Raw genomic sequence first — 27,015 nt, forward strand, 5'->3', positions numbered from 1 at the left:
AATTAGTAACCCTTTCAATGAACAAACTTGTTAACATTTTTGATTTAGTTGGCAGGCAGTTGGAGTTTGACCTGTTGAAGCATTAACTTGACTGACTTTTCTGTGTTTCTCCCCAGTGACCTGTGCATGGATTGTGCCTTGCAGCTGGAGACCTGCCCATTGTGTCGTAAAGAAATAGTATCTAGAATCAGACAGATTTCTCATATTTCATGACACATGTGAAGAGGCATCGTGGACTTTTTTCTACTCAGTTCCAGCCAATGTTGAAAAGAAAAAGAAAAAAAAACTCTCTAATCAGTTGTACACACATTGAAAGTTATAGCCATGGCCAGATTTTATGCTAAAAATGGTAGTTTGTCAAAGACAAAATTCTCTTAGAATCTAATCCAACTTGCCAGCCCTGAGAAAATCCCTTTTAAGGCCAAGGAAAGCTGAATGCTAGCAGCCAGGCCTGTGGTACTTCCATGAAAAACCATAGCAGACAATGCCCTCCCAAGTACTGAAATCACACTGGAATCCTCCGTGTTGGGTTCATTTGATTGTTTAACACAGGATGTGTTGTGTCATTCTGAAGTTTTTATTTGGGGCAGAAGTCTTTATGGAGATGTAAATGACAGCGTTTCTGGGTTATGCATAACTTCTCACTGGTCAGAGACACCGGTGTGTCAAGCATGGATATTGCATTGCAAGACTTGAATCTATAAAAATTAGAATCACACAGTCAGTACTACAAGCAAAACAGAGAACCTGAAAGAAGGTGCACAGACTGTAAGAAAAAACCCGTTTGTGATATTTCAGTGATTCCAAAGAACATTCTAGGTTTTTTGTTTGTTTTTTTGTTTTTTGGGTTTTTTTTTTTTTTACTGCAGAAAATTGGTGGTATTTTCACATTCATAGTGTTTCTGTCCAATTTCAGTACCCACATTTAATGAGGAAAAAATGTTTTACCAATGAAGGAGGAATTCTTAAATTAGCTGTAATGTTAGGTTGGAGAAAATTTGGTATTTAGGGTATTTTCAAGGTACCATCAAATCAGATTTCTGTTTTTTTGTTAAAAAAATTTTTTTTAATCAGTATTGTTTTTACAAGTAATATACTTTGAAACTCTTGAACTAATAGTCTCAAAAACTCTAGAGGACAGTCTGAGAACATGTATTTCTATTGTTCTAAATAAATACATGTTTTTGAATAGTTCAATCATGAATTATTGACTGTGTCTTCATCAAAAGTGTTAATCCCTCTCAGGGTCTCTGGTGAAGACCTTCAAGAGTTTGGTTTTTTCTCCCAGGAAATTGGAAGGTAGAATTGTAAATTCATAGAACTTCTTTTATAATGGTGTACCTCAGCAGCTGCCTTTCAATTTATGCCAAGTCCTTACAGAGTTTATACTTGAATAGTAAATATGTCTTCTGAGTTTTACAGTGTCTTAAACTCAATGCACATTTTTTTTTCTTCTTTTTCCACCCCTTCTTGTTTGTAGTTCATTATACCTGTCCTATTACAGAACTGATTTCCTTCCTGGCTGTACATGTTGGGGTGCTGGATTTTTTTCCATGTCTTTAGTCTTCCATAAATCAAAAAAAAAAAAAAAAAATATATATATATATATAAATATATATGTAGATACATGTTCTCTTCTTTAGCTTGTGGTGAATACAGTAATTTGCATTGAAGAATAAAACATCTGTTGCCTTTTTTGACTAAGAGTTCACAACTTTCATTGGTGTATACTGCTAAGGTTCGAAGACATTATACTCTCAGACTTTAAGGGCTACTTTTGGGAGTAGGAGAGAATCAAGTATTAGAATTAAGAATAAGGCCACTTACTCATCCAGCAGATTGTTATTGAGCACCTAATATGTGCTGGGCACTGTGCCTATGTGGCATACAAAATATGTTTGTAGAGCTTATGTCTAATAAGCTTGTCTAATTATTGTCTATTATTATGTCTAACAGTAATTTGGAAGTGGTCCAGCTGAGACTAAAGGTAGTCTGTACATTTAGTTGAGAGAGGGAAAAATAGATGGAATTAATAGATAATTTGCCAGGCAAAGGAATGCAGGAGCCTAACAGCTTTCTAAAAATCTACCCTTGAAGTTTGTTCCTAAGGTGGGGAGAAGACAATGTATTTGTGTTTATTGTAACAGATTTTTAGTGGAAAAAAGAATAGGGTCCTAGAGAGAATGAGGGGGACCTAATTTAGATGGTGGTGGGAGTGTCAGAAGAAACCTCACTGGGGAAGTAACATTAGTGAAACTTAAAGGAGGAAGTAGGACATAGCCTGGCAGAGACTGAGGACTAGCTTCTAGGACTGGGTAGCTAGGCGAACACAACATTTTAGGCAAAGGCACTAACTGAGGAAGAATGGGTCTCAGTGGGTTTGGGGATCCGATGGAAGGCCCCTGTAACTGGAAAAATAGGAAGCAAGTAGGTAGAATAGGTAATGCTACAGTGTTGGAGAGGCCAGGGAACTGCTCATGAGGGCTATGTGAAGGATTTTCTGTTTTATACTAAGTGCAGTAGAAGGCAAAGGTGTTTAAGCATGGAAGTGCCTTGATAATTCTAACAGATGGCTCTGGCTTCTATTTGGAGAATGGAATGGAGGAGTGGGGTGGGCTGGGGGTAAAGGACAAGCAAAAAAATGGAAATAGACCAGTAAAGAAATGTGTGGTCCAGCTGAAACTAAAGGTAGTCTGTACATTTAGTGGAGAGAAGGAAAAACAGATGGAATTAATAATTTGCCAGGCAAAGGAATGCAGGAGCGTAACAGCTTTCTAAAAATCTACCCTTGAACTTTGTTCCTAAGGTGGTTTACGTTTCCTATTCTTAACTTCTAGATCATAAAACAAAAGGGCTTCAATATTAAATTGATCAAATCATCCAGGATGGAAGCTAAGTTGTAAACTTGGAGCCACCTCAAAGGGAAAGACAGGAACTCCCTATCAAAGAAAAAACTAGGGGTTAGCAAGCTATGTGGAAGCGTAAAATCGTACATCCATATTCTGAACTGAATGTAAGCATTTAAGAGAAATTAAAAGCTAGACTTTTACTACTGATAAATTGTTACCAGGGAGAAAAACAAAAAATTATGGTATTTTGTCAGGTGATTCATTGGGGAAATCCAGCGTTTCAGCCAAAAAAAAAGTTTTTTAATGAACTGGCCCCTTTTTAAAATGACATAGAGCAGAAGAAAGTCATGGTGCCATTTGCAGAGTGCCAGGAAACTGATTCAGTCACAAAACTGACACAATTTCACTGGCAGAAAATGACTTTTGCACAAGTTTCAACCATCTTGAATGTGTATCCATGAAAACAAACCATCCACCTAAGATCAGCTCTTTCCAATATTGCCCATCATTTACCTTTTGCTATTTATTCACTCAGAAGAATTCCTAGTGCCAACCCCCAATCAAAGGATTTTAAAAATGAGTATTAATGGAAAAACATTTAGTGTATTCAAGTCAATTTTTAGTTTTGCTACAAGTGGAAAAAGGCCATTCTGTATTCAGGAGAAAATGTTCTGATTTCCAAGAATATGGTTTAACAACTCAGGGATTAGGGGCTCTATAGCATGATGGTTGAAATAGGCCCTTTGGAGTGGGACTGGACCCAGGTCCCACTAATGCTTGGTTTCCCAGTCTGTAAGATGGAGACACTACCCACCTCATACCGGTTTTTTGTTTTTGTAAGGTCTCAAATATTTCAAAAGGAGACGATGTATTTATAAATGTTTAGCACACTATCTGATACATCCTTGAGTGGGTACTTTTTATCTTTATCCCCATTTGTTCCTAGAGTCAATAAGGTTGGTGAAATGGATTAAAAGATGGCCACAAATTATTTGACATCCCTCCCGTCAAGAAATGGGGTTTATATCTACTTTCCTTAAATTTGGGTGGCTCTGTGTCTGCTTGATCAGTGGAACACAGTGGAAGGGCTATTGTGCCAGTTTCCAGTACCAGGCCTTTAAGTGACTGCCAGCTTACATTTCAGTGTCTCTTGAAACACTTGCTCTTGGACCCAGCACCATGGTGTGAGAAAACCCAAGAATCCCCTGAATCCTATAGATGGAGAGGAACTGAAACCCCCCAAACCCCGGCCCCAGTTCTCTGGCCAATGTCCACAACTGAAAGCCAAGAGCCAACACTAATTTGCCAGCCACGTGAGTAAACTCCTTGGAGGAAGCTCCTCTAGTCCATTCCAGCTGCCCCAGCCGACACCAACTGTAATAGAGACTAGCTGGCCCTGCCCAAATTACAGATTAGTGAGCAAAATGGTTGTTTCAAGCCACTAAATTTTCAGGTGGTTTGTAACAGCAATAGATAACCAGAACAGATTAAATCAAGGTGTGTTCCTCCTCCACTCCATCAATGACTTAGGAAGGGTAGGCAAATTCATTTTGTCCAGAAATGTGTCGTATATAGAGAAAGTAGGTCATGAAGAAACTCTCTTGAGTTTGCTGTAAGCTGTGTGACCAGGGCTTGACTAAACAACTCAGTCCAGTAATTCAGCAAACCTTTTAAAATGCCTATCTTCCACTTGGTGCTAAACAGAGTAACTCATAATTGATGTCACCTGACCGGGTGCGGTGGCTCACGCCTGTAATCCCAACACTTTGGGAGGCCGAGGCAGGCAGACCACCAGAGGTCAGGAGTTCGAGACCACGCTGGCCAACATGGTGAAGCCCTGTCTCTACTAAAAATACAAAAATTAGCCGGGTGTGGTGGCACGTGCCTGTAATCCCAGCTACTTAGGAGGCTGAGGCAGGAGAATCCCTTAAACCCGGGAGGCAGAGATTGCAGTGAGCCGAGATTGCGCCACTGCACTCCAGCCTGGGCAACAGAGCAAGACTCCCTCTCAAAAAATAAATAGGCCTGGCGCAGTGGCTCACGCCTGTAATCCCAGCACTTTGGGAGGCCAAGGCGGGCGGATCACCTGAGGTCGGGAGTTCAAGACCAGCCTGACCAACATAGAGAAACCCCATCTCTACTAAAAACAAAAAAATTAGGCAGGGTGGCGCATGACTGTAATCCTAGCTACGCGGGAGGCTGAGGCAGGAGAATCGCTTGAACCCGGTAGGCGGAGGTTGTGTTGAGCCGAGATTGCACCATTGCACTCTAGCCCGGGCAATAAGAGCGAAACTCCATCTCAATAAATAAATAAATTAGTAATAATTTATGTCACCTTGGTCACAGCTGTCACACCCGACTGTGTCTTTGTAACCATCTTTGTTCCAGATCCCACGGATATCTATTTTACGTCCATTCAAAGATGTCTGCTAGGCCGGGCGTGGTGGCTCACACCTGTAATCCTAGCCCTTTTGGAGGCCAAGGTAGGTGGATCACCTGAGGTCAGGAGTTCGAGACCAGCCTGGCCAACATGGTGAAACCCTGTCTCTACTAAAAATACAAAAATAGCCGGGCATAGTGGCAGGTACTTGTAATCCTAGCTACTCGGGAGGCTGAGGCACGAGAATCGCTTGAACCTGGGAGGCGGAAGTTGTAGCCAGCCGAGATCGTGCCACTGCCCTCCAGCCTGGGAGACAGAGCAAGACTCCGTCTCAAAAAAATAAAAAATGTCTGCTAACCCATTCTGACTGGCCACCTGACCCTCAGTTCATACCTTAAACCCCTCTAGTTCCTCTAGTCGTATACCACACTTTGGCCATAAGGTATCATGCAACTAAAGAGACACAATGCTTAGTTGTCCAATCAAGAGAAATCAGCTCAAACGAATCCTTTTTCAAAGTTTGGCAGTTTTGAAGAGGCCTTTTCCTGAAAGGTATCTGATTCCTGATTGCGTGGCTCAAAATAGTTCAATTCTCATCTTGTATAATTAGTCAAGAAACCAATTACTGCCGAGTAATCTTTATGATGCGAAGATTATAATGTAAATTACAAGACATCTACTTCTTGCGATGGGGCTTTCCTTCCACGAGGGGTAGGAACTGTCTTGAAATCAGACGTCAGCATCACCTGGTTCAAGGGACTTGGCAACTTACAAGCGCTCTTTAAACACGCCTTAAACTACTTATTTAATCCTCCACACTCAGAGAGGCGCAATTTATTCTCGAGTTGCGAGTGAGTAAATTCTGGCTCGTGGCTTCGATTCCTTCATCCGTACAATGGGGGCGACTTGAGACGGAGTTCCCACACAACGGGTGCTCGCCGAAGCGCCGCATCCCTCCGCACTCCCTTCCGGGACTTCCTCTCCCTGTCTTGCCCCGCCCCGGCATCGGTAACGCTCGCCTGTGATTGGCTGCCGGCCGGCCGTGAGGCGGTGGAAGGGGTTGCGGTGGCCATGGTGACAGGAGGCGGGGCGCCGCGCCCCTCCGGCAGTCACCGAGGCCCGGACCTGCGGCGTCGGCGGCGCGCGCAGAGGGCCAGGCGGGGCGTAGAGGCCGGACCGACGCGTGGCGGCAGCGGGTATCCAAGGCCGGACCTGGCGCGCAGGCGCTGACCCGACCTGGCAGTGAGCTGGCCGCGGCCTTGGCTGAGAAGCCTTAACCCCGCCGGCCGCCGCGCCCTGCATGCGAGTTGGGCCGCGGGCGGGGTTGGAGCCTACTCGGGGCGACGGCGATGGACGCCTTAGAAGGAGAGAGCTTTGCGCTGTCTTTGTGAGTAGCTCCTCCAGGGAGCAGGCGACTTGGGGCCGGAGGCAGCGGGCGTTCGCCCCGGGCCTGACCCTATAAAACAGGTGTCCTTAGGGGCCGGGCCGGGCCGGGCAGGGTGGGGGCCGCCAAGGCGCCGTCCCAGCTCCAGGCCTTCCTTTTGTAGAGTACTAAGGCTGCAGGTTTCAGGCCCCGCAGGACAGGAGTGCGAGGCGGGTGTCACCGTTGATCGGCGCCTCCATCACAATCCCCAGCCGCCAACCCTCAGCTGTCAGCAAAGCCTGGAGGGGTTGAGCGCCCGAGGCCCCTCCACCCCTCCCTGGCCCCCGCCTCCCGGACTCCTGATCAAATGACCCCCCTGGCAGGTGTTTCGCCCGTGCCGGGTTCATGCTCACAAGCAGACAGGTATGGGGTGATAGCTAAGAGCCTGGAGAACAAGTTTTTATTAAAGTGGAGTCATGACATTGAACGTTCATGTCACAAACGTGCCGACTGTGTTTTCTTCTGTTTGGACTTACTAGATCAATCAGTCATTCTTAATCGTTGAAGATGGGTGATGGGAAGTTCGTTTTGCTACTCTTTTTTCTCTTGTGCATGTTTGAAAACGTCCATACTAAAAACATTTTTTTAATGCATTATTTGAAATAGCACCTAATCCAGGCATGTTTTTCAGCTCCTCCGCCTCTGATGCAGAATTTGATGCTGTGGTTGGATATTTAGAGGACATTATCATGGGTAAGCTTTTAAGATACTGTTTTTAAGGACTTGCTTGTTTCTTTAAGGACATTGAAATCAATTTGGAGAGTTAATTTTAAAAAGAGAAAACATCAAGCTGCCTGCAATTTTTAATGTAGCACAGTGTAATACTTAAGTAAAGGCTTACTGCAGTTTGTCTTAGAAACAAACAGCCCAGTACTCCTGAAAACATCTAATAAGCATAGATTCAGAGGCCTGGAAGGGACTGACTCAGGCTAATGGGGCACCAGCAGTGTGGCGTTCTTCACAAAACTATAGGAAATAATGATCTACTCTATTTCTTATGTAGGGTAAGAGCAATTTCAATTTTAGATAGTTTTGAGTTTTAACATTTTCATGCCATAAAACACATAAAACCAGGCCAGGTGCGGTGGCTAACGCCTGTAATCCCAGCACTTTGGGAGGCCGAGGTGGGCGGATCACGAGGTCAGGAGATCAAGACCATCCTGGCTAACACGGTGAAACCCTGTCTCTACTAAAAATACAAAAAAAATTAGCCGGGCGTGGTGGTGGGCGCCTGTAGTCCCAGCTACTCAGGAGGCTGAGGCAGGAAAATGGCATGAGCCTGGGAGGTGGAGCTTGCAGTGATCCGAGATCGTGCCACTGCACTCCAGCCTGGGCGACAGAGCGAGGCTTCGTCTGGAAAAAAATAAAAATGAAAATAAACACATAAAACCATAACCATAAGCACACATGGCCATAAAGAAAACAAGGTATTAAGCTTCAGCTGGTTCTGTATTTTCCTAGGTTTTGAGTTCCTACTTGTGGATGTATTTGGGCATCCATGAAACCTGCTAAGTAACAGACAAGCAGTAACAGTCCCCAGAGGTTTAAGACAAGTATGTAGGAGGGGAAAACTTACATTTGAGAAAATTCTGTTGACTTTAAGTTTTATGAGAATTGAGAAAAGAACACTGTTATTTGGTGTTATTGGCTGTATGGCTTAATCCATTTAGTATGAAAATTACTGACCAAGTTTTTATACCTTCAGGTATAAAGGTTCATGCCCTTAACTCCTGAATATAGATGTTTCATCATTAAGCTCATTTCCCATGTGGACTTGGGGATTTCTGGGGAATACTGGAGAATCCATTCAGTTCTCTTGCCTATTATACCCTATATGCTATGGGAAAATGAGCCTTCTGTGAGCCTACGGTATTTATCCCAAGGTCTGGGTCCTTTCAGAAACTTTCCCTTTATTTTTAGAAATAATCTATTCAGTTGTTAAAATTCCTTATTCCGGGCTGGGTATGGTGGCTCACACCTATAACCCCAACACTTTGGGAGGCCAGCACAGGTGGATTGCTTGAGTCTAGGAGTTCGAGACCAGCCTAGGCACCATAGGGAGAACCCTGTCTCAATTAAAAAAAAAAAAAATCCCCTATTCCCTATCATTTATTAAGTGCTCACTATGAACTAATCTATTTACATGAAATCTCATCTAAATTCCACTTCCAATCCTATATGATAACTACCATAAACCATTCTTATTTTCCAGATAAATGTGTTTATATGGGGTTTAGAGAAATTAAGTAACTTACCCAAGGTCACACAATTAGTAAGTAGCTGAGATGCGATTCGAACCCAGACGGGCTAGCCTCTTTCAGACCCCATAATTTTAATCACTACACTGTTTCCACAACTGCTGCGGAAGTTATATCAAAATAAGAGAGAACCAGTTCATTCCTTCTCAGAAAAGTAATGTGAGGGAGTTCCCAAGCCACCCTGTGTGGATATGGTTAAAATGGACTGAAGGATGGTGGTGATCATTGCACAACAATGTAAACATACTTAAAGCCACTGAGCTGTGTGCTTAAACATTAAAATGATAAAAAAAAAATTGTATATCCCACCACAATTTAAAAAGAAAACAGGGCTGGGTGCGGTGGCTCACACCTGTAATCCCAGCACTTTGGGAGGCGGAGGCAGGCAGATCACCTGAGGTCGGGAGTTCGAGATCAGCCTAGCCAACATGATGAAACCCTGTCTCTACTAAAAATACAAAATTAGGCCGGCGAGGCGGCACACACCTGTAATCCCAGCTACTCAGGAGGCTAAGGCAGTAGAATCTCTTGAACCCTGGAGGTGGAGGTTGCAGTGAACTGAGATCACACCATTGCACTCCAGCCTGGGCAACAAGAGAAACTCCAGCTCAAAAAAAAAAAAAGAAAAAGAAAACAGGATTGGACTATTTCAACATCAGGGTCCCATTTAGTACCCTCTTAAAACATCAGCTTTCCTTCCAGAGACTGACCACTGAGAAAGCAGTACTGCTGACATAGATCCTGCCTACTTATAAATCATAATGGTTGGTAATCTCCATTAAAAAGAATAAATTTTCCCCATTGTGGTTCAGATGACGAGTTCCAGTTATTACAGAGAAATTTCATGGACAAGTACTACCTGGAGTTTGAAGACACAGAAGAGAATAAACTCATCTACACACCTATTTTTAATGAATACGTAAGTAGATTTCTATGTCTCCTACCAGGAGGTCAGAGTTTTTTAAAAATTTAAATTCAGAATCAAAAGACATTGAAATTTGCTGCCTTTTAAAATATGCCACCAGTACACTTCCAGGAATCCTCATTAGCATCTGGTTTAAGTTCATTTTCCTCTGCACAGCCTTTGGGGCTATTTTCCAAAAGGCTTTCAGGCAAATATTTGATTAGCTCATCAGCTTCTTATTTAAAAGAAGTTTGACCTGGGCTTGGTAGCACACCTGTAGTGCCAGCTATTTGGGAGGCTGAGATGGAAGAATCACTTGAGCTCAGGAGTTTGAGACCAGCCTGGGCAACACAGCAAGATCTCTGTCTCTAAAAAAAAAAAATTAATAATAAAGATAATAAATAAAAGACGTTTGGCCTATCATAATCCTGCTTTTAATCACAGTACATGAGTTCTTCATACCTTGCATTTGCATGCTTTTGACAAACCTTTCTGCTTTCACATACTCTTTCTTCTATATAATCCAGTTATATATGCATGACTATTAAGTAAAAGTGAAAACTGAGACCAAGATCACTAACTATTTGGTGGAAAAACCAAGACTGGAACCCAGGAACCTCAGCTCGTTACCCTTGGGTCTCTACACTTTACCCTGAGGCCTCTTAACAGCCCCCTGGGATTCTGTCATCTAAGAATCCATTTCGGCCTCCAGGACTTTATTTTCTTAACACAGAAGCATGGCATAAACAGGTCTGCCCAGAAGGAACCTGTGACTGCCTCCATGTCCGTATGTTCTGTTTACACAGATGCCCTCTACCCAGGAGGCAAAGTCCCCACTTACTGCATCCTGCACTGGGTTGTGGGTGTGGGCACCGTGCTACTCACTGTCTCCACCTGTGTCAGAGCATCCACCCTGTTACAGCACCATTATCAGCTAATGCGTCTCTTCCACACCAGGCTGAGTACTTCTCCAGGACAGGAGCTGTGTTTTGGTCCTCTTTGGTATCCTTGGCACTCAGTGTAGATTGTGGCACACAGACCTCAGGAAATGTTTAGAAAGGGCTGGGCAGGCTTTCTGAAAAGAAGTCTTGTTTTCCCAAAGTATGGTCTCACCAAAATCCTTTCCACTGTTGCAGATTTCTTTGGTAGAAAAATACATTGAAGAACAGCTGCTGCAGCGGATTCCTGGGTTCAACATGGCAGCCTTCACCACAACATTACAGTGAGTTGAGCTTGACTGATTTTTGTGTTTTGTTTTGTTTTCTCACTTTCTTCCTTCCCTAGGCCGACCAAAAGACGCTCCTTGTTTGTTTTCCTGTGCATGCCATTGGTGGTTAGGTCCTATGGAGGAAGCCCTCAAACCTTTTAATGAAATCTTGAAAAGATCAGGCATTGGCTCACGCTTGTGTTCTCAGTGCTTTGGGAGGCCAAGGGAGGAGGATCACTTGAGCCCAGGAGTTCAAGACCAGCCTGGGTGACATAGTGAGGCCCCGACCCTACAAAAAATAAATTAGTCAGGTGTGGTGTTGCATACCTGTGGGCCTAGCTACTCAGGAGGCTGAGGCTGGAGAATCCCTTGAGCCCAGGAGTTCAAGGCTACAGTGAGCTATAATTGCACCCCTGCACTCCTGCCTGGGTGACAGAGCAAGACCCAGTCTCTAAAAAAACAAAACAAAAATAATGCGGGGGGTGGGGCTGGGGTGATGGAAAGAAAAACGAAAGCAATCTTGAGGACTGTCTCATCATTCATTTACGAAACAGCCATCTGTTCCGTTTGCAGGCACCATAAGGATGAAGTGGCTGGTGACATATTCGACATGCTGCTCACCTTCACAGATTTTCTGGCTTTTAAAGAAATGTTTTTGGACTACAGAGCAGTAAGTTACTACTCCTATTTATTTAGCCACTTTGAGCCACTTAGAAAATTCCAGGTAGAAATACCGAACATGAACCTCCCACGCTTCCCCCATCATTCTCCCTTCAAACTGGCCGATGAGGCATCAGAAGAGTGAGCTGCTATTCTGTTGTGGCTGGGACCTTCTCATGTTTTCATGAAACAAGCCCAGGTACCAACTTAGAGTTCCTAATCAGAAGGACAAAACCGAAAAAGCAGGTCTTAGGTCTCATTCTGCCTTGCCTTTCTTTTATTTTTTTGTTTTTTGAGACAGAGTTTTGCTCTTGTCACCCAGGCTGGAGTGCAGTGGCACCATCTTGGCTCACTGGAACCTCTGCCTTCCAGGTTCAAGCAATACTCCTGCCTCAGCCTCCCGAGTAGCTGATACTACAGGCACCTGCCACCGCGCCCAGCTAATTCTTGTATTTTTAGTAGAGACGGGGTTTCACCATGCTGGCCAGGCTGGTCTCAAACTCCTGAAGCATGGTCCGCCTCGGCCTCCCAAAGTGTTGGAATTACAGGCGTGAGCCACCGCACCTGGCCCTGCCTTGCTTTTCATATAATGCAAGCTCTTTATAAGAAAAATAGGAGACTGGGCATGGTAACTCACACCTATAATCCCAGCACTTTGGGAGGCCGAGGCAGGCAGATGGCTTGAGCTCAGGAGTTTGAGACCAGCCAAGGCAACATGGCAAAACCCTGTCTCTATGAAAAATACAAAAATTAGCTTGGTGTGCTGGTGTGTATCTGTAGTCTCAGTCAGCTACTTTGGGGGCTGGGTGGGAGGACCGCTTGAGCCCAGAAGGTTGAGACTGCTGTGAGCTGTGATTGTACTGCTACAGTCCAGCCTGGGTGACAGAGTCAGACCCTGTGTCAAAAAAAAAAAAAAAGAAAAGAAAAAGAAATGGTGTTGGGTGTGGTTGTGCATGCCTGTAGTCCCAGCTACTTCGAAGGCTGAGGCAGGAGAATCACTTGAGCCTAGGAGTTTGGGGCTGTATTACACAGCAGTGGTGCCTGTGAATAGCCACTGCACTCCAGCCTGGGCAACATAGCAAGATCCCTATCTCAAAAAAAAAAAAGAAAGAAAGAAAAATGTTTTCCAGTGAAGGGAGGTACATTTTAAGAGTGCATTTTAAGAATGACCAGGGCCAGGCTGGACACAGTGGCTCATACTTACAATTCCAGCGCTTTGGGAGGCCAAGGCAGGAGAATCACTTGAGCCCAGGAGTTCAAGACCAGCCTAAGTGACATATCAAGACCCTGTCTCTACAAAAATAAAAATAAAAGTTAGCCAGCTGTAGTGGTGGCCACCTGTAGTCCTAGCTACTCAGGAGGCTGAGGCAGGAGGACCACTTGAGCCCAGGAATTCCAGGCAGCAGTTAGCTGTGATCAAGCCACTATACTCCAGCCTGGGTGACAGAGCGAGACCCTACCTCTTTAAAAATAATATTAAAAAAAATTAAGACTAGGGCAGGCCAGTATTGAGCAGAAATGCAGAATAACCAATAACCTGTGTTCCCTTCCTATGTACTCTGGAGGTCCACGTTCCCACCTTCAGCTCTGCCTTCCCCATGTCAGAGGCAAGATTCCAAGCCAGGGCTCTTTCTAGTCCTTCCTTTGGTTGTTTTCTCATATAGGAAAAAGAAGGCCGAGGACTGGACTTAAGCAGTGGCTTAGTGGTGACTTCATTGTGCAAATCATCTTCTCTGCCAGCTTCCCAGAACAATCTGCGGCACTAGGTCCTACCTCCAGCCAATGAATGGGATCATTCTGGATGTCACCAGCCCAATAGGCTCAGCTCATGATGACAGAACACATCTTGGAAAGACTGACTCTGTTATGTAACTCTTCATTTATGTTAAGTATTGATAGGTCAAAACCAAAATGACCTAACCCTCCTGGACCTATTTATCCTGAAACACCTTCTTGTATTCATTAACCATAGTACTCCTCCCCACCTCAAGTAGACACCTCTCTCAGGAGCTTCTGAGTCAGACGCCTCTGGAGCGAGCCCTATGTCAGGTACTCCACCTGGGGGGCCCTTCCCCAGCATACCTGCTGGTGTGTAAGTGTTTACTAACCTGCCGCCACCACCCTCTGTTCCAGCAGGCTCTGCATGAATCTTTGTGCACTTGCACCTCTTTTTCACATGGGCCATAGTTTCAGTACTTCAGCCTCAGTGGGGTTCCTGATGTTTATCTAGGGTGTTACTCAAGCCCAGTTTGAGATTTTGGAATCTCCTGTGATCACATCTTGTCTCGGCTGTAGGAATCAACAGAAGGAGACGTCCTCTACATAAAAGCTCCATGTGAAAAGCTACTCCTAGTCTTAACATTTGCAGTCCTTGTGTCACTGTCTTCTGGTCCTGATGTAGTCCCACTGTTTCTAGAAGTCTCTTTTAAGCATTATTTTTGAAAAAAAAAAAAAATTTATAGATGAATACTCAGGCTAACCTAGTGGATGTGATCTTGGAACTTCCATGATTATCCACTTAAAGATCAAAGTATTATATGCTGTATGCTTTTTAGGTGTTTGTTAGTACTGTGAAGGCAAAAATGCTTTCTACATTGACATTCATTCCTATTTTACTGGGCACCTACGAATGTATGCTGTGTGCTAGAAATAGACTAAAACATATTCCTATAGCATGTTAGTGTGTTTGCATGTTTGCTGAAAATCCTTTGTGTATAAACCAGTTTGTAAGGTTCTCTGGGTTAGGTAGGGACTCTGCAGTTTCTTCCTGTCAAAATCTCTCCTACCGAGATGGTGTTCCACTGTCCAGCCCAGCATGAGTAGCAGGCAGAGCACAGCTTTATTGGCTGTTTGTATGCTTTGGTTTAGTGCAATGTGTGGTAGATTACTTATCAGAAAACATATATGTCATCTCTAGAACGAAGAAAAAGCATAGTAGTTCAATTCCCAGTGTGTCCCTTTGATTTTTTTTAATAGTAAAAATAAGAATCTGTACTGACTTTTCACTTGGCCATTCTGGTTTTAAAGGACAAGCTACAAGCTCTGTGTTTCTCTACTGATGTGTCACTTATTAAATACTTTTGTACCATGAGTAAAATTTCAGGTGTTTCGCAAGAACCACCATTCTCAATGAGTTGTACTCTTTCTTTAATGTAGCCACTGCCATAAGGTTATTATTGCTTTGGTCTTTTTTTTTTTTTTTTAAATGCCACCTCTCCTGGGCTTGCTTTCCCTTGCTTTGTCTATAAATGGGACTGTCCACCACAGCCCAGGCATGCTGGGGGCACTTGCTAAGACCTGTGGACCAGCCTGCCTGCTTGAGAAAAGGCCAGTGGACAAGTCCAGAGATTAAATGATGAAAAAACGATGATAAAGGCAAATTGGTTTTTCACCCTTTTTTTTTTTTCTTTTTTTTGGGAATGGAGTTTTGCTTTTGTTGCCCAGGCTGGAGTGCAATGGCACGATCTCGGCACACTGCAACCTCCACCTCCCGAGTTCCAGTGATTCTGCTGCCTCAGCCTCCCAAGCAGCCGGGATTATAGGTGTCCACAAACACGCCCAGCTAATTTTTGTATTTTTAGTAGAGACAGGGTTTCACCATGTTGGTCATGCTGGTCTTGAACTCCTGACTTCAGATGATCACCCACCTCCCAAAGTGCTGGGATCACAGGTGTGAGCCACCATGCCTGGCTGGTTTTTCACCCTTTCTTCTCAGAAAAAAGGAGGCAAGTCTGTTGTCACTTAATATTATAAGTAGACATTCTGATTTCTTTTAAAATAAACTAGCAGCCTGTCTCTCCATCCTCAGACACTTAGACAGTGATGTCAGGTGCCACCTTTGATGGGGCTCCTACCTGCCCTGGGGTGAGGAAGCCCCAGTCCTCTTGCTTAGGACTCCTCCCCAGTGGGAAGCAATAGTCACACAAACTGCTGAGCCTTAGCATTGACTGAATGCCTTTAATGTCCCCCCTGAAACAGGCTTTTGATTCATGTTGGAAACATAAGAGGGGTGAGCTCTCTAACTTGCCTGGGATTTTGTTTTACATTTAAGTGCATTGCCCTTCCTTAAAACCAAACTCTTATAACTTACTCCTGGAAGGACTAATTTATTATTCAAACTCTGAGACTTTAGAGTAAAAAGTGATGCTATTAATATTTATACCAGGGCCAAGTGTGGTGGTTCATGCCTATAATCTCAGCACTTTGGGAGGCTGAGGTGGGAGGATCACTTGAAGCTGGGAGTTTAAGACCAGCCTAAGCAATATAGCAAGACCCAATGTCTACAAAAAGTTTAAAAATCAGCCGGGCACAGTGGCTCACGCCGGTAATCCCAGCACTTTGGGAGGCCGAGACGGGCGGATCACGAGGTCAGGAGATCAAGACCATCCTGGCTAACACGGTGAAACCCCGTCTCTACTAAAAATACAAAACATTAGCCAGGCATGGTGGCACGCACCTGTAGTCCCAGTTACTCGGGAGGCTGAGGCAGGAGAATCGCTTGAATCTGGGAGGCAGAGGTTGCAGTGAGCCGAGATCACGCCACTGCAGTCCAGCCTGGGTGACAAAGTGAGACTCCATCTCAAAAAAAAAAAAAAAAAATTAGCTGGGCATGGTGGCCTGCACTTGTAGTCCAAGCTACTGAGGAAGCTGAGGTGGGAGGATTGCTTGAGCCTGGGCAGTCAAGGCTGCAGTGAGCTGTAGTTGTGGCACTGTACTCCAACCTGGGCAAGACAGCAAGACCCTGTCTCTTAAAAAAAAAAAAATCGGCCAGGTGTGGTGGCTCACACCTGTAATCCCAGCACTTTAGGAGGCTAAGGCAGGTGGATCACGAAGTCAGGAGATCAAGACCATCCTGGCTAACATGGTGAAACCCCATCTCTACTAAAAATACAAAAAATCAGCTGGGCGTGGTGGCGCTCACCTGTAGTCTCAGCTACTCAGGAGGCTGAGGCAGGAGAACTGCTTGAACCCAGAAGGCGGAGATTGCAGTGAGCCAAGATTGTGCCATTGCACTCCAGCCTGGCTCGGTCTCCAAAAAATAAAAATAAAAAATAACAAAATAAATTAAAAGGGTACAGAGAGTACCTAGAAATGCTTTTACCTTATTGTTCAGAGAACGTTGCTCTGTGATGTTGGAAAAATAAGCTCAGGAGTACTCGGCTGCTTTCCTCTGCTGTCTCTACCAGCTCTGAGCAGGCAGCATGGCCCGCCACCTTGATTATATGACCTCCAAGCTTCACAGACTTTCAAGGTAGATGATATTGTTGAAATCTTTGATTCAGTAAGCTCACCTAACCTGCCCAAAGCAAGGGTGACTAAGTTATTGTCAAACTGAGTCACTTGTGAGAAGAAAAGCCCATGCTATTCTACTTATGCCAGCACAAACAGCATAAACCAGGACTGTTCCAGACCCAGCAAGCAGGAAGTATAGGCAGCCTTCCTCTGGTCAAAGAGTTGGCAGGTGGTGCTGAACGACTCCAGAACGTGAACTGCCCTACAGCAGGCATCTTCTACAGTCAAGCTGAGGTCTCCTGGAGGTTACAAGCACCTGTAAAAGTGATTTGCCAACATCTTGTCCAAGTAATTTCTCTCATCTTTATTTTTATTAAAAAAAATAAAACAGTCACCACCAACCACATGACAACTCACCAGGCAAGGCCTTGCTTCCCTCCCTCCTTTGCGTCCCATGTGCCTAGTCAGCAAGGTCGGGGAGGCAGTCGGCACTGATGTTAGCTTTGCCCAAAGGGAGTATTAGAGAGAGAGGCTTGGGAAAGGGAAGGAAACCTGGACAGGCTTTTCAGCATTGAGAAATCACTTAAAACTGATTTGCTTTCAGTAACTGGTATGTCTGAAATGCAGGGAGGGAAGACCATGCTGTAGCAATCAACCCACTTTTTACAGGTTGGCTCCAGGGAGAGGTTGGTCGAAACGGTGTTTAAAGGAAGGAGAGTGGTTTCACGAGCTTGCTCAGCTCTCCTGGAACAAAGACTAAGGTGCTACGTGTTGCTTGTTAGGCTTATACTACGGCGGGTCTGGGGCTGCAGGTCTGGAGTCCTTGTTAGTGCATTTAGTGCTGGTGAGAAGGGTGGGCCCCAGTCTTGGACGCTGAAGTCCTCTAAAGACAAGGCAGAGACACAGCCTCAGATCCCCCGTCACCTTCCACTGAATAAGGGGGATGGAGAAGAGGTCTCAGCAGTTGGCCTCCTGCAAGCCGAGATGCCTGCCAGCCTGGGCCTGCTTCCTTAGCGCTGTGAGAGCTTATGTCTGACGGGCAGAGAGGAGCAAATGCAGTCCCTGTCGGGCTGACTCCACGCAGGGCTCCCCAGCTTCAGGCTTGCAGGGTGACCCTGCTCTGTGACCCAGCGGCGGCTTCAGCCCCAGAGGGGGCCGTGGCACAGGTGGTTTAGGCATAGCCGCCAGCCATCTGACTGGTGGCCGCATTGCTGCCTACTCCTCGCCAGGCCTGGTAGCTGAAGAAGGCACTCACTCCATAGGCGATCATCACCAAACATGCAAAGAACTGAAAGAGAGGTGAGAAGGGCTTAAGGACCGAGAGGGTGACAGTGACACAACCTCCAACCAGATCTCAGGCCAGGCAGGAGGGGTTGTGGCAGCCGCACCATCTCACACTTAGCCAGATGCATTTCACAGCTGTTTATCTTGGGGCTGATGAGCACCAGGGTCCTGGGATACCAACATTACCTTCTAAGCATGGGAAACAGCTAAGAACCACAGGCGGGGCCTGTCAGATTGTGATAAGGGCAATGAAGGAGAAGATAAGAGTGACGGAGGGGACACCTAGCAAGGATTTAGTTCTAAAAAGACAACATTCAAAGGCCACCCTAGGAATTTCCTAGAACCAGTTCAAGCCTCTATACTAACACCTGTAGCCACATTCAGAAGCTCCCCGTCTCTGTCCCCATCACTGAATTTGCTGATTTTAAAACTGCCCTCATCAGGAAGAGTAAGGAACCAAATGCGTGCCCATCGAGGCCCTGCCCTCCCCTGGGCTTGGCCGTGGCTCCAGGCCTGGCGTCCAACTTCTCTGAGCAGGAGCCTCCTGTCTGTCAAAAGGAACTGGTAGTCCCTTCCTCTCCCTCACTGTGGGTGTCGCAGGATCCTGGGAGGAGATGGTGTGCAGGGCCTGGTGGTGTGAAGGGTGACAGGTGTGGAGGGGACTACTGCCACTTCACTGGCTACCTGACGTGGGCCCAGAGTTTGGGTTTCATGGGAGAGCCTATGAATCTCCCAGAATGGTTTAAACCAAAAGGTTTTTGCACGTGCACTTGTCAGTGGGAGAGCATGTTTTTCACATTCCCCAAGGGGGCACATGACCCTAAGGCAGTGTGGCACAGCTGATTTACAACAAGGTTCAATAGTCAACCCAGGCCGGGTGTGGTAGCTCACACCTGTAATCTCAGCACTTTAACAGGCCAAGGCGAGTGGATCACCTGAGGTCAGGAGTTCAAAAGACCAGCCTGGCCAACATGGTGAAACTCCGTCTCTACTAAAAATACAAAAATTAGCCAGGCGTGAGACTCCATCTCCAAAAAAATTACAAAATACAAAAAAATTAGCGGGTGTGGCAGCACACACCTCTAGTCCCAGCTACTTGGGAGGCTGAGTCAGGAGAATCACTTAAACCCAAGAGGCAGAGGTTGCAGTGAGCTGAGATCACGTCACCGCAGTCCAGCCTGGGCAACAGAGCAAGACTCCATCTCAAAAAAAGAAAAAATAGTTAACCCAAAACTTCCATTGCCCACCACACACCACTCCCCACTGTTAATTATGGAAGACTGGAGGCAGCCCGGCTCCCCTCTAAGACCCACTGAGTGTTCAGGTGACAACTCCTCAGGAGGTGGCAGGTGCCTGGCCTCAGACCAAGCGAGCAGCCTGAGTCCTGGGGCTGAGACCCTGCAGACCACCAAGGGAGCCTGGGAAGCAGACTCACCGAGGCAGCCGCGCGCTGGTTATAAGGCCGGGTGCCCCTCAGGGATGTCAGGTCAACTGCCGCAGAGCAGGCGATGAAGGCGGTGATGTAGAGAACGGTGGCGCTGATGTTAAAGATCATTAACTGCAGGACATGGGGGTAGGGAGTGGGGAGAGAAAAGGCTTAAGACACAAAGAGAGGCCGGACACGGTGGTTCACACCTGTAATCCCAGCACTTTGGGGGGCTGAAGTGGAAGGATCGCTTGAGCCCAGGAGTTAGAGACCAGCCTGGGGAACATAGGTAGGCCCCATCTCTACAAAAATAAAAAAGTTAGCCACGCATGGTGGCGCATGCCTGTGATCTCAGCTACTTGGGAGGCTGAGATGGGAAGATCACCTGGAGCCGGGAGGTTGAGGCTGCAGTGAGTCATGATCACACCACTGCACTCCAGCCTGGGTGACACAGTGAGATCCTGTCCCAAAAAAAAAAAAAAGACACACAAGACCAACGGTTGGGGCTTCTTGGTTCCCACTGGCACACTCCTTGAGTAGCCATTGGATGGGGATGCAAACACCTGGGTCTTTCCCACCAACAGGGCCTCAAGAGGCCACAGTTTCCAGGGGGTCAGCCCTTGGGGCCCTGGTCCCCAGGAGGCCTGCTGAGCAGGGAGCATGAACACACCCGAGGCTGGAGGAGGGGAATGACAGGAGGGCCTCAGTGATGGGGTAGGGGCAGTGCCAGACCCATTCCTCACAGAAAGAGCCCAATCCATGACCCATCTCTTTGTACCAGCTAAAGAAACACAGGCCACTCCTCCAAGTGTGGTCCAGGGCCAAGCCCAGGCCATCCCTGGTACCACTGCAAGGTTTGGCTCTGTGGCCAGTCCTGGGCTGGGCCTCACATCCCTCTCTGCCTTCAGGGGGAAGAATCTTTGTCTCCCTCTTGGCCACATCCTAAGCTCAAGGCTCTAAGCAAATGCCAGGGTCAGGACCAGGAAGACCAGGTATTTCAAGCTGGATATGGAACCAGACTGGCCGGAAGGGGCCCTCTGCTGACAACCAGGGACCAGTCCCTCATCCCAAACGCTTGGCCCCAGGAGCCCATTCACAGTCTTCAAACGCCTGGTCCTCAAACATTCATTCAGTTTGTCCGATATACTTTTAAAAAATTACCAACATTATAAAATTAGATTTCATGAAAACCTGAAGACTTCATGTAAAAATTTTATATTAAAAAAATCTTGGCCGGGTGCAGTGTGGCTCATGCCTGTAATCCCAGCACTTTGGGAGGCCGAGGCAGGCAGATCACTTGAGGTCAGGAGTTAGAGACCAGCCTGGCCAACATGGTGAAACCTCGTCTCCAATAAAAATACAAAAATTAGCCAAGAGTGGTGGTGCCCACCGGTAATCCCAGCTACACAGGAGGCTGAGGTGGAAGAATCACTTGAACCTGGGAGGCAGGGGTTGCAATGAGCTAAGATCATGCCACTGCACTCCAGCTTGGGCAACAGAGCGGGACTTCGTCTAAAAAAAAAAAAAAAAAAAAAAAATCTTAGGATATCAAAAGATTTTGCTCCAAAGGGGCTGCATTCCCACTAGGAACAGATGAAGTGAGTATAGAGGCAGCTTGCGATGGGCAGATGGATGCTGGCTTCTCCAGGGTCCCTCCTGACCCAATTTACTCACATATCTTGCCTGGATCCTGTAGGGGTCTGTAGCCCCCATGCCAGAAAATCCCAAATTGGCCATGCTAATAATCCAGCCTTCTCTAGATGCAGTTAAGCCCTCTCTGCCCCATTCGTTGAGGGTCCAGAAGCACAAGAAGCAATGCCCTGCCACTGTGGCAGAAGGGAGCCTCCTTCCATTAACAGCCATGGCTGGAGCCCCAAATCTGCACCTAAGAGACACACAGGCTTTTATCTCCGGAGATTTCTCTCTCAGAGGTCCCTGGGACATGAGGGAGGGGGTGGACCCTGAGCCCGGAAGTCAAGGCACCGCCTCCTCGCCCCAAAATCTTCCCTGCAAGCCCAGCGACCCCTGCAAACACTGCCTGTTTCTGCCAGGGATGTCGAGATCTAACAAACCCATTCTGTCTTGAGGATGACTCACGTTTCCTCGGTTTAAAAAGTCATTGAATTCCAAACAATGCCGCCTAGTCCCAGCCTTGCTTGTCTTACAATCATGTGCCTTTCTCGCCTCTCTTCTCACTGAAAGCCTCAGACCCCAGCTGCAGGGGTTTTCCGGGTCAGAGGAAAAAAAAAAAACCACCAGCTTTCTGTGTGTCTGGCCGGGGTACTTCCCATGTCCGCTCTCAGCCCTGTGTCCTGGGGAGACTATCCTGGGGCAAACCTGGGGAGCCCAGCCTCTCCCAGGCCTCAGGGCCTCACCTGCAGGCAGCCAGGTGCCCGAGCTTGTCCTGCACACTTGAGGCCCTGGCCTGGGCAACTTCTGACAGCTTGCCCCAGCCTCCAGCCACAGGGCTGCCTACCTGGGCCAAGCTACAATCTCACAAACTCACACAACACAGGCACAAATTCTGACCACCCCCCAGAGGGAAATTTTTTTTTTGAGGCGGAGCCTTGCTCTGTCACCCAGGCTGGAGTATAATGGTGTGATCTCGGCTCACTGCAATCTCCGCCTCCTGGGTTCAAGCAATTCTCCTGTCTCAGCCTCCCAAGTAGCTGGGACTAGAGGCGCGCGCCACCACACCTGGCTAATTGTTGTATTTTTTGTAGAGACAGGGTTTCACCATATTGGTCAGGCTGGTCTCAAACTCCTGACCTCAGGTGATCCACTCACCTCAGCCTCCCAAAGTGCTGGGATTACAGGTGTGAGCCACCACATCCGGCCGGGAAAAATATTTTTAAGATTCCAAATGGCCTCTTACAAATCCACTCAACAGCCCCTCACTTCTACTCCCCTCCTGGGACAAAGTCAAGCCTGTGTCCTTCCTGGCTCATGGTTCCCCAAAAAACCGTGCACCTAGGCATGGTGGCTCACTCCTGTACTCCCAGAATTTTGGGAGGCCAAAGTGAGAGAACTGCTTGAGCCCAGGAGTTCAAGACCAGCCTGGGCAATAAAGTGAGACCCCTCCTCTACAAAAAATAAAATTAAAAATTAGCAGGGCATGGTGGCACGTGCCTGTAGTCCTAGCTACTGGGGAGGCTGAGATGGGAGGATCACATGAGCCCAGGGGTTCAAGGCTGCAGTGAGCCATTATTGAGCCACTGCACTCCAGCCTGCACATAGTGAGACACTGTCTTGAAGGAAAAATAGAAAAACTGGACCTCTGAACCATCAATCCTCACCTCCACCCCTGGCTCTGCAGACCAGCTTAGGTCAGTGAGGATGTCAGGCCACCCCCCCCACACCCTGCCACTTCTTCTAGGGAAAGTCATAGTGGTCCTGTCATAGCCACTTCCAGTACCCCCACCCAGACTCACCACCAGTGGCCAGGGAACCATGTACAACTTCATGTGCAGCTGAAACAGGTAGAGGATGAAGAGGACGATTGTCACCAGCCAGAGGAAGACAGCGACGAACATCACCCAGCCATAGGCCGGATACAGGTGGTACGGGGTGTCCGCAATCAGCGCCCACACCAGCAGCCCCAGCACCTAGGAGGGTCAGACAGGGCAGGGTCGGCCAGAGATGCGGTTTCATTTCTTATCTAGCTAAGAAAATATTGGCCAGGCACAGTGGCTCATGCCTGTAATGTCAGCACTTTGGGAGCCCAAGGTGTAATAATCGCTGGAGGCCAGGAGTTCAAGACCAGCCTGGGCAACAGAGCAAGTCCCCATCTCTACAGAAAAATTAAGGCCGGGCGCAGTGGCTCACGCCTGTAATCCCAGCACTTTGGGAGGCTGAGGTAGGCAGATCACCTGAGGTCAGGAGTTCGAGACCAGCCTGGCCAACATGGTGAAACCCTATCTCCACTAAAAATACAAAAATTAGCCAGGCATGGTGGTGTGTGCCTGTAATCCCAGCTACTTGGGAGGCTGAGGCAGGAGAATTGCTTGAACCTGGGAGGCAGAGGTTGCAGTGAGCTGAGATCACGCCACTGCACTCCAGCCTGGGAGACGAAAGTGAAAATCTGTCTTAAAAAACAATAATAATAATAATAATAATAGTTAGCCAGGTATGGTGGTGCACACCTGTGGTCCCAGCTACTCATGAGGCTGAAGCAGGAGGATCACATGGGCCCAGGAGTTAAAAGCTGCAGTGAGCTATGATCATGCCACTGCATGCCAGCCTCAGAGACAGAGTGAAATTGTCTCAAAAAATAGAAAAAAATTTAAAAAGGAATGCTGACTTGGCTCGTGCGATACACCACTGTACCGGGGCCCTGACCTGCACTCTCACTCCTCTTCCAGGTCTCAGCTGAGATGTCAGGTGCTCCAGGACACCCCCACGCCTCCAGCCGGCATCCCAGAGCCCTCATCAGTGCTCACAGGGCCCCCCAGGCACCCACCATCCAGGGCCATAATCGTTCCCTTCCCCAGACTGCGAGCTCCACGAGGGCACGGCCGTGGCTGTCTCACAGCTACGTCCCCACACCCAGCACAGGACCTAGGCCCTGCCAGGGGCTCAGTAAAAGCTGCTGAAAGGAAGATCAAGTCACCACAGTCCCAGAGGCGGGAAGACAACAGCCCTGTGTCCTCCCTCCCAGCTGCACCCAGCAGAGAACGTCACAAGGGCCTCTGGGTGACCTCCTGCCTGACATCCCACGTCTCCGGCTCTCCCAGATGCCCTTCTATACAGGTGTTGCCATCTCACAGGTGAAACTGGGCCTCCAGGAAGCCAAGGGGCCTACCTGTCAGGCTGTTCCCATATGGCAGGATGGGCCCGACCATCCCAGCGGAGCATGGGTAGTGGCTAACAGCAGGAACTCTGGAGCCCAGCTGTCTGGCTTCGACCCTGGCTCTCCTTACCGCTGTGTGGCCGTGGGCAAGTGTATAACCACCCTTGCTTCTCATATGAGTATAATGACCATTCCTATCTTGTAGAGCTACTGTGAGGACCCACAAGCTCATGCACATAAATGATTGCAGCAGAAGTGTTTTTTATTATTCCACAAGTCCGAACTGGACTGCACAGGCCCCAGCCCTCACAGCCACAGAGAATTCTCTGTGGCAGGTTTGTCGACTCACTATGCAGACTGTCTCAGGGTGCTGGCCAGCAAAGGGCCAGCTGAGGCAGGGCCCAGGGAGCTCGTGGAGGCCCCCAGAGGCACCTCAGATGTGGCCATCCTGGGCCTCCCCAGCCCCTCCTATCCTACCCCCCCCAACCCCTTGCTGGTGGAGATGCTCTGGAGAGTGCCTTCTCCACAAGGGCACTCTCTGGAATCCCTGGCCACGGAGAGGACACGAGGGTCTGTCTAGCTTTGGAGAAAGGCTCCATTGCCAATCAAGACACACAGAGGTGTCCTCTTTTTCCCCTGGTCAGCGCCCAGGTACATGGCACCAAGGCTGTGTAGTGACCTGGCCACCAGCCCAAGGACAAGTCAGTGGGATCAGAGAAGCGGCTCCGGAGCAGGACCTGCCTCTGGCTGCTAGGGTTTGGAGACAGAAAGTCCTGGCTGCTCCCAGCAGCTGAGGGGCTGCCGCCAGCCCCTAGAGCACCTGAGGGCCTGGGCCTAGAGCACAGACAGAGCTGGGGTGCCTGCCAGGCACCCCATCCAAAAGCACCCTCGTCGAGGACCAGAAGGGAAGCTCCTGTGTGGATCCCTACAGAAGCCAGGGACAAGATTCGGGGGCCTGTAGCTGAGCTGGCCCAGGGAGCCCTCAGCCCTCACAACCCTCCTTCCTCAGCCTACTCCCCATCCCCCAGGGATCTGGCTCGGGAAGGGTATGGCCCAATGGGGAAGTGGCAGGTGGGGCCTCGAGCTTGGAAGTCAAAAGCTGTGTGGCTGTGTGACGCTGACCGAGTACCTTCCCTGCTCTCCGAGGAAGATTCTGGGTTTTGTTCACTGCTGTATCTTCAGTGCCCAACAGTGCCCGACACATAATATATGCTAAATACACAATGTGCTTAGGAACTAACAATCCTATTTCTTCAACCATGACAGAGATCAGAACCCTGCCCTGCACAGGCACCGTGTATTAAAAGAGGAAGCAGTGGGGCTGGGCGTGGTGGCTCATGCCTGTAATCCTAGCATTTGGGGAGGCCAAGGTGGGAGGATTGCCTGAGCCCAGGCGTTCAAGACCCCATCCTGGGCAATATACAGGGAGCCCATCTCTGCCAAATAATTTAAAAATTAGCCGAGTGTAGTGATGGTGCACCTGTGGTCCCAGCTACTTGGGAGGCTGAGGGGGGAGGATCGCTTGAACCTGGGAGGTTGAGGCTACAGTGAGCCATGACTGTGCCACTGTACTCCAGCCTGAGCAACAGCAAGACCCTGTCTCAAAATAAACGAAAATAAATAAAATTAAAATTAAGTAAAATTAAAATTAAATTAACAAAATAAATTAATAAGAAGCAGGTGTCCATCTGTGAACTGCCCCTGGCCTTGCCTCCCCCCAACCCAAGTAAGGGGCTCAGCCCAAAGTGGGAGGCCCAGGGAAGGTGTCCCTCTCTCCAGGGCTCAGCACCTGCTCCTCCCCACACTGGGGTGAAGCTCCAGGGACCCACCCCCCAACACACAGCACCCTGCCAGCCTCTGCTGCCCGTCAGCACTCTCCTTTCACTGCCGCAAGCAGGCCAGGTGAGGGTAGGCAGGTGAGGAAGCCAGGGCACCACAGGGCCTTGCCCGCTGTCACACACCAAGCTGGGGGCAGAGCCCTTACGAGTGTGGACCCAGGGCAAGATGTCTCAGAACAACACCCTGCCAGAAACAGACACACCTGGAGAGGCCACGAACCCCTAGAGCCGGGGGGGGGGCCAGTGTTCTGAAGGAGAACAAACACTTCGGGCAGCACGCCTCCGTCCCTTCTCCAGGTGAGAACTGGGTGCGTCCAAGATAAACAATTATTTTTTTATTTAAAGCCAATTCCTCATGGGCCTCCGCTGCCACTGTGTTGCCAGCTTCCAACTAACTAAAGGAAAGTCAGAAAGTGCAATGAACCAAAAATCAAGAAAAGACCAATTCAGGTTTCCACTATCATATGCCTATCAATCACCTGTCCCATGGCTCACAGCCTAGGTCACAATAACCACTCAATGCCCTCCCGCTCTGTGCCAGACACATCTCATTGATTCCTCCACCACCAGACCCTCCTCAAACGTTCTATTTGTTATCCGCATCTTCCAAAGGGAATCTCAGGAGGCAATGTGCCTGAGGTCACTGTGGGTAAAGGACAGGGCAGGAGGCCGGGTGCAGTGGCTCACACCTGTAATCCCAGCACTTTGGGAGGCTGAGGCAGGTGGATCACTTGAGCTCAGGAGTTCGAAACCAGCCTGGACAAC

General features: G+C 47.9%; 3 protein-coding genes across 8 annotated transcripts in view; 2 read left to right on the top strand and 1 right to left on the bottom strand.

Moving 5' to 3' along the window:
* RSPRY1 (ring finger and SPRY domain containing 1) overlaps positions 1-1,681 on the top strand; it is a 51,194-nt gene extending 49,513 nt beyond the window's left edge. For all 6 annotated transcript variants that reach the window (XM_055364304.2, XM_055364309.2, XM_055364308.2 and 3 more), the window contains one exon: positions 117-1,681. In XM_055364304.2, the coding sequence (XP_055220279.1) occupies positions 117-213 (97 nt within the window). In that variant the 3' untranslated portion in view covers positions 214-1,681. The remainder of the gene's footprint in view (positions 1-116) is intronic.
* A 4,600-nt stretch (positions 1,682-6,281) lies between these two features.
* Positions 6,282-14,811, top strand: ARL2BP (ARF like GTPase 2 binding protein). The gene is made up of 6 exons (XM_004057699.5): positions 6,282-6,616; positions 7,284-7,345; positions 9,723-9,829; positions 10,951-11,036; positions 11,595-11,691; positions 13,346-14,811. The coding sequence occupies exons 1-6, from the start codon at positions 6,579-6,581 to the stop codon at positions 13,445-13,447; spliced, it is 492 nt and encodes a 163-aa protein (XP_004057747.1). The 5' UTR covers positions 6,282-6,578; the 3' UTR covers positions 13,448-14,811.
* Positions 14,812-17,262: 2,451 nt separating this feature from the next.
* Positions 17,263-27,015, bottom strand: part of PLLP (plasmolipin) — a 28,830-nt gene continuing 19,077 nt past the window's right edge. The window contains exons 2-4 of the mRNA XM_004057698.5: positions 23,055-23,228; positions 19,633-19,755; positions 17,263-18,201 (exon numbers count right to left, since the gene is read on the bottom strand). Of these exons, the coding sequence (XP_004057746.2) occupies positions 18,085-18,201; positions 19,633-19,755; positions 23,055-23,228 (414 nt within the window). The 3' untranslated portion in view covers positions 17,263-18,084. The remainder of the gene's footprint in view (positions 18,202-19,632; positions 19,756-23,054; positions 23,229-27,015) is intronic.

The sequence above is a fragment of the Gorilla gorilla genome, chromosome 18 (genome assembly GCF_029281585.2).
Source record: "Gorilla gorilla gorilla isolate KB3781 chromosome 18, NHGRI_mGorGor1-v2.1_pri, whole genome shotgun sequence".
Taxonomy (NCBI): Eukaryota; Metazoa; Chordata; class Mammalia; order Primates; family Hominidae; genus Gorilla; species Gorilla gorilla.

Bases quoted from the DNA above. Each gene is read 5' to 3' on its own strand.
- ARL2BP (XM_004057699.5), top strand. From the start codon at position 6,579: ATGGACGCCTTAGAAGGAGAGAGCTTTGCGCTGTCTTT. The intron at 6,617-7,283 runs GTGAGTAGCTCC...CATGTTTTTCAG, and splicing joins GAGAGCTTTGCGCTGTCTTT to CTCCTCCGCCTCTGATGCAG. The intron at 11,692-13,345 runs GTAAGTTACTAC...TTTCTCATATAG, and splicing joins TGTTTTTGGACTACAGAGCA to GAAAAAGAAGGCCGAGGACT.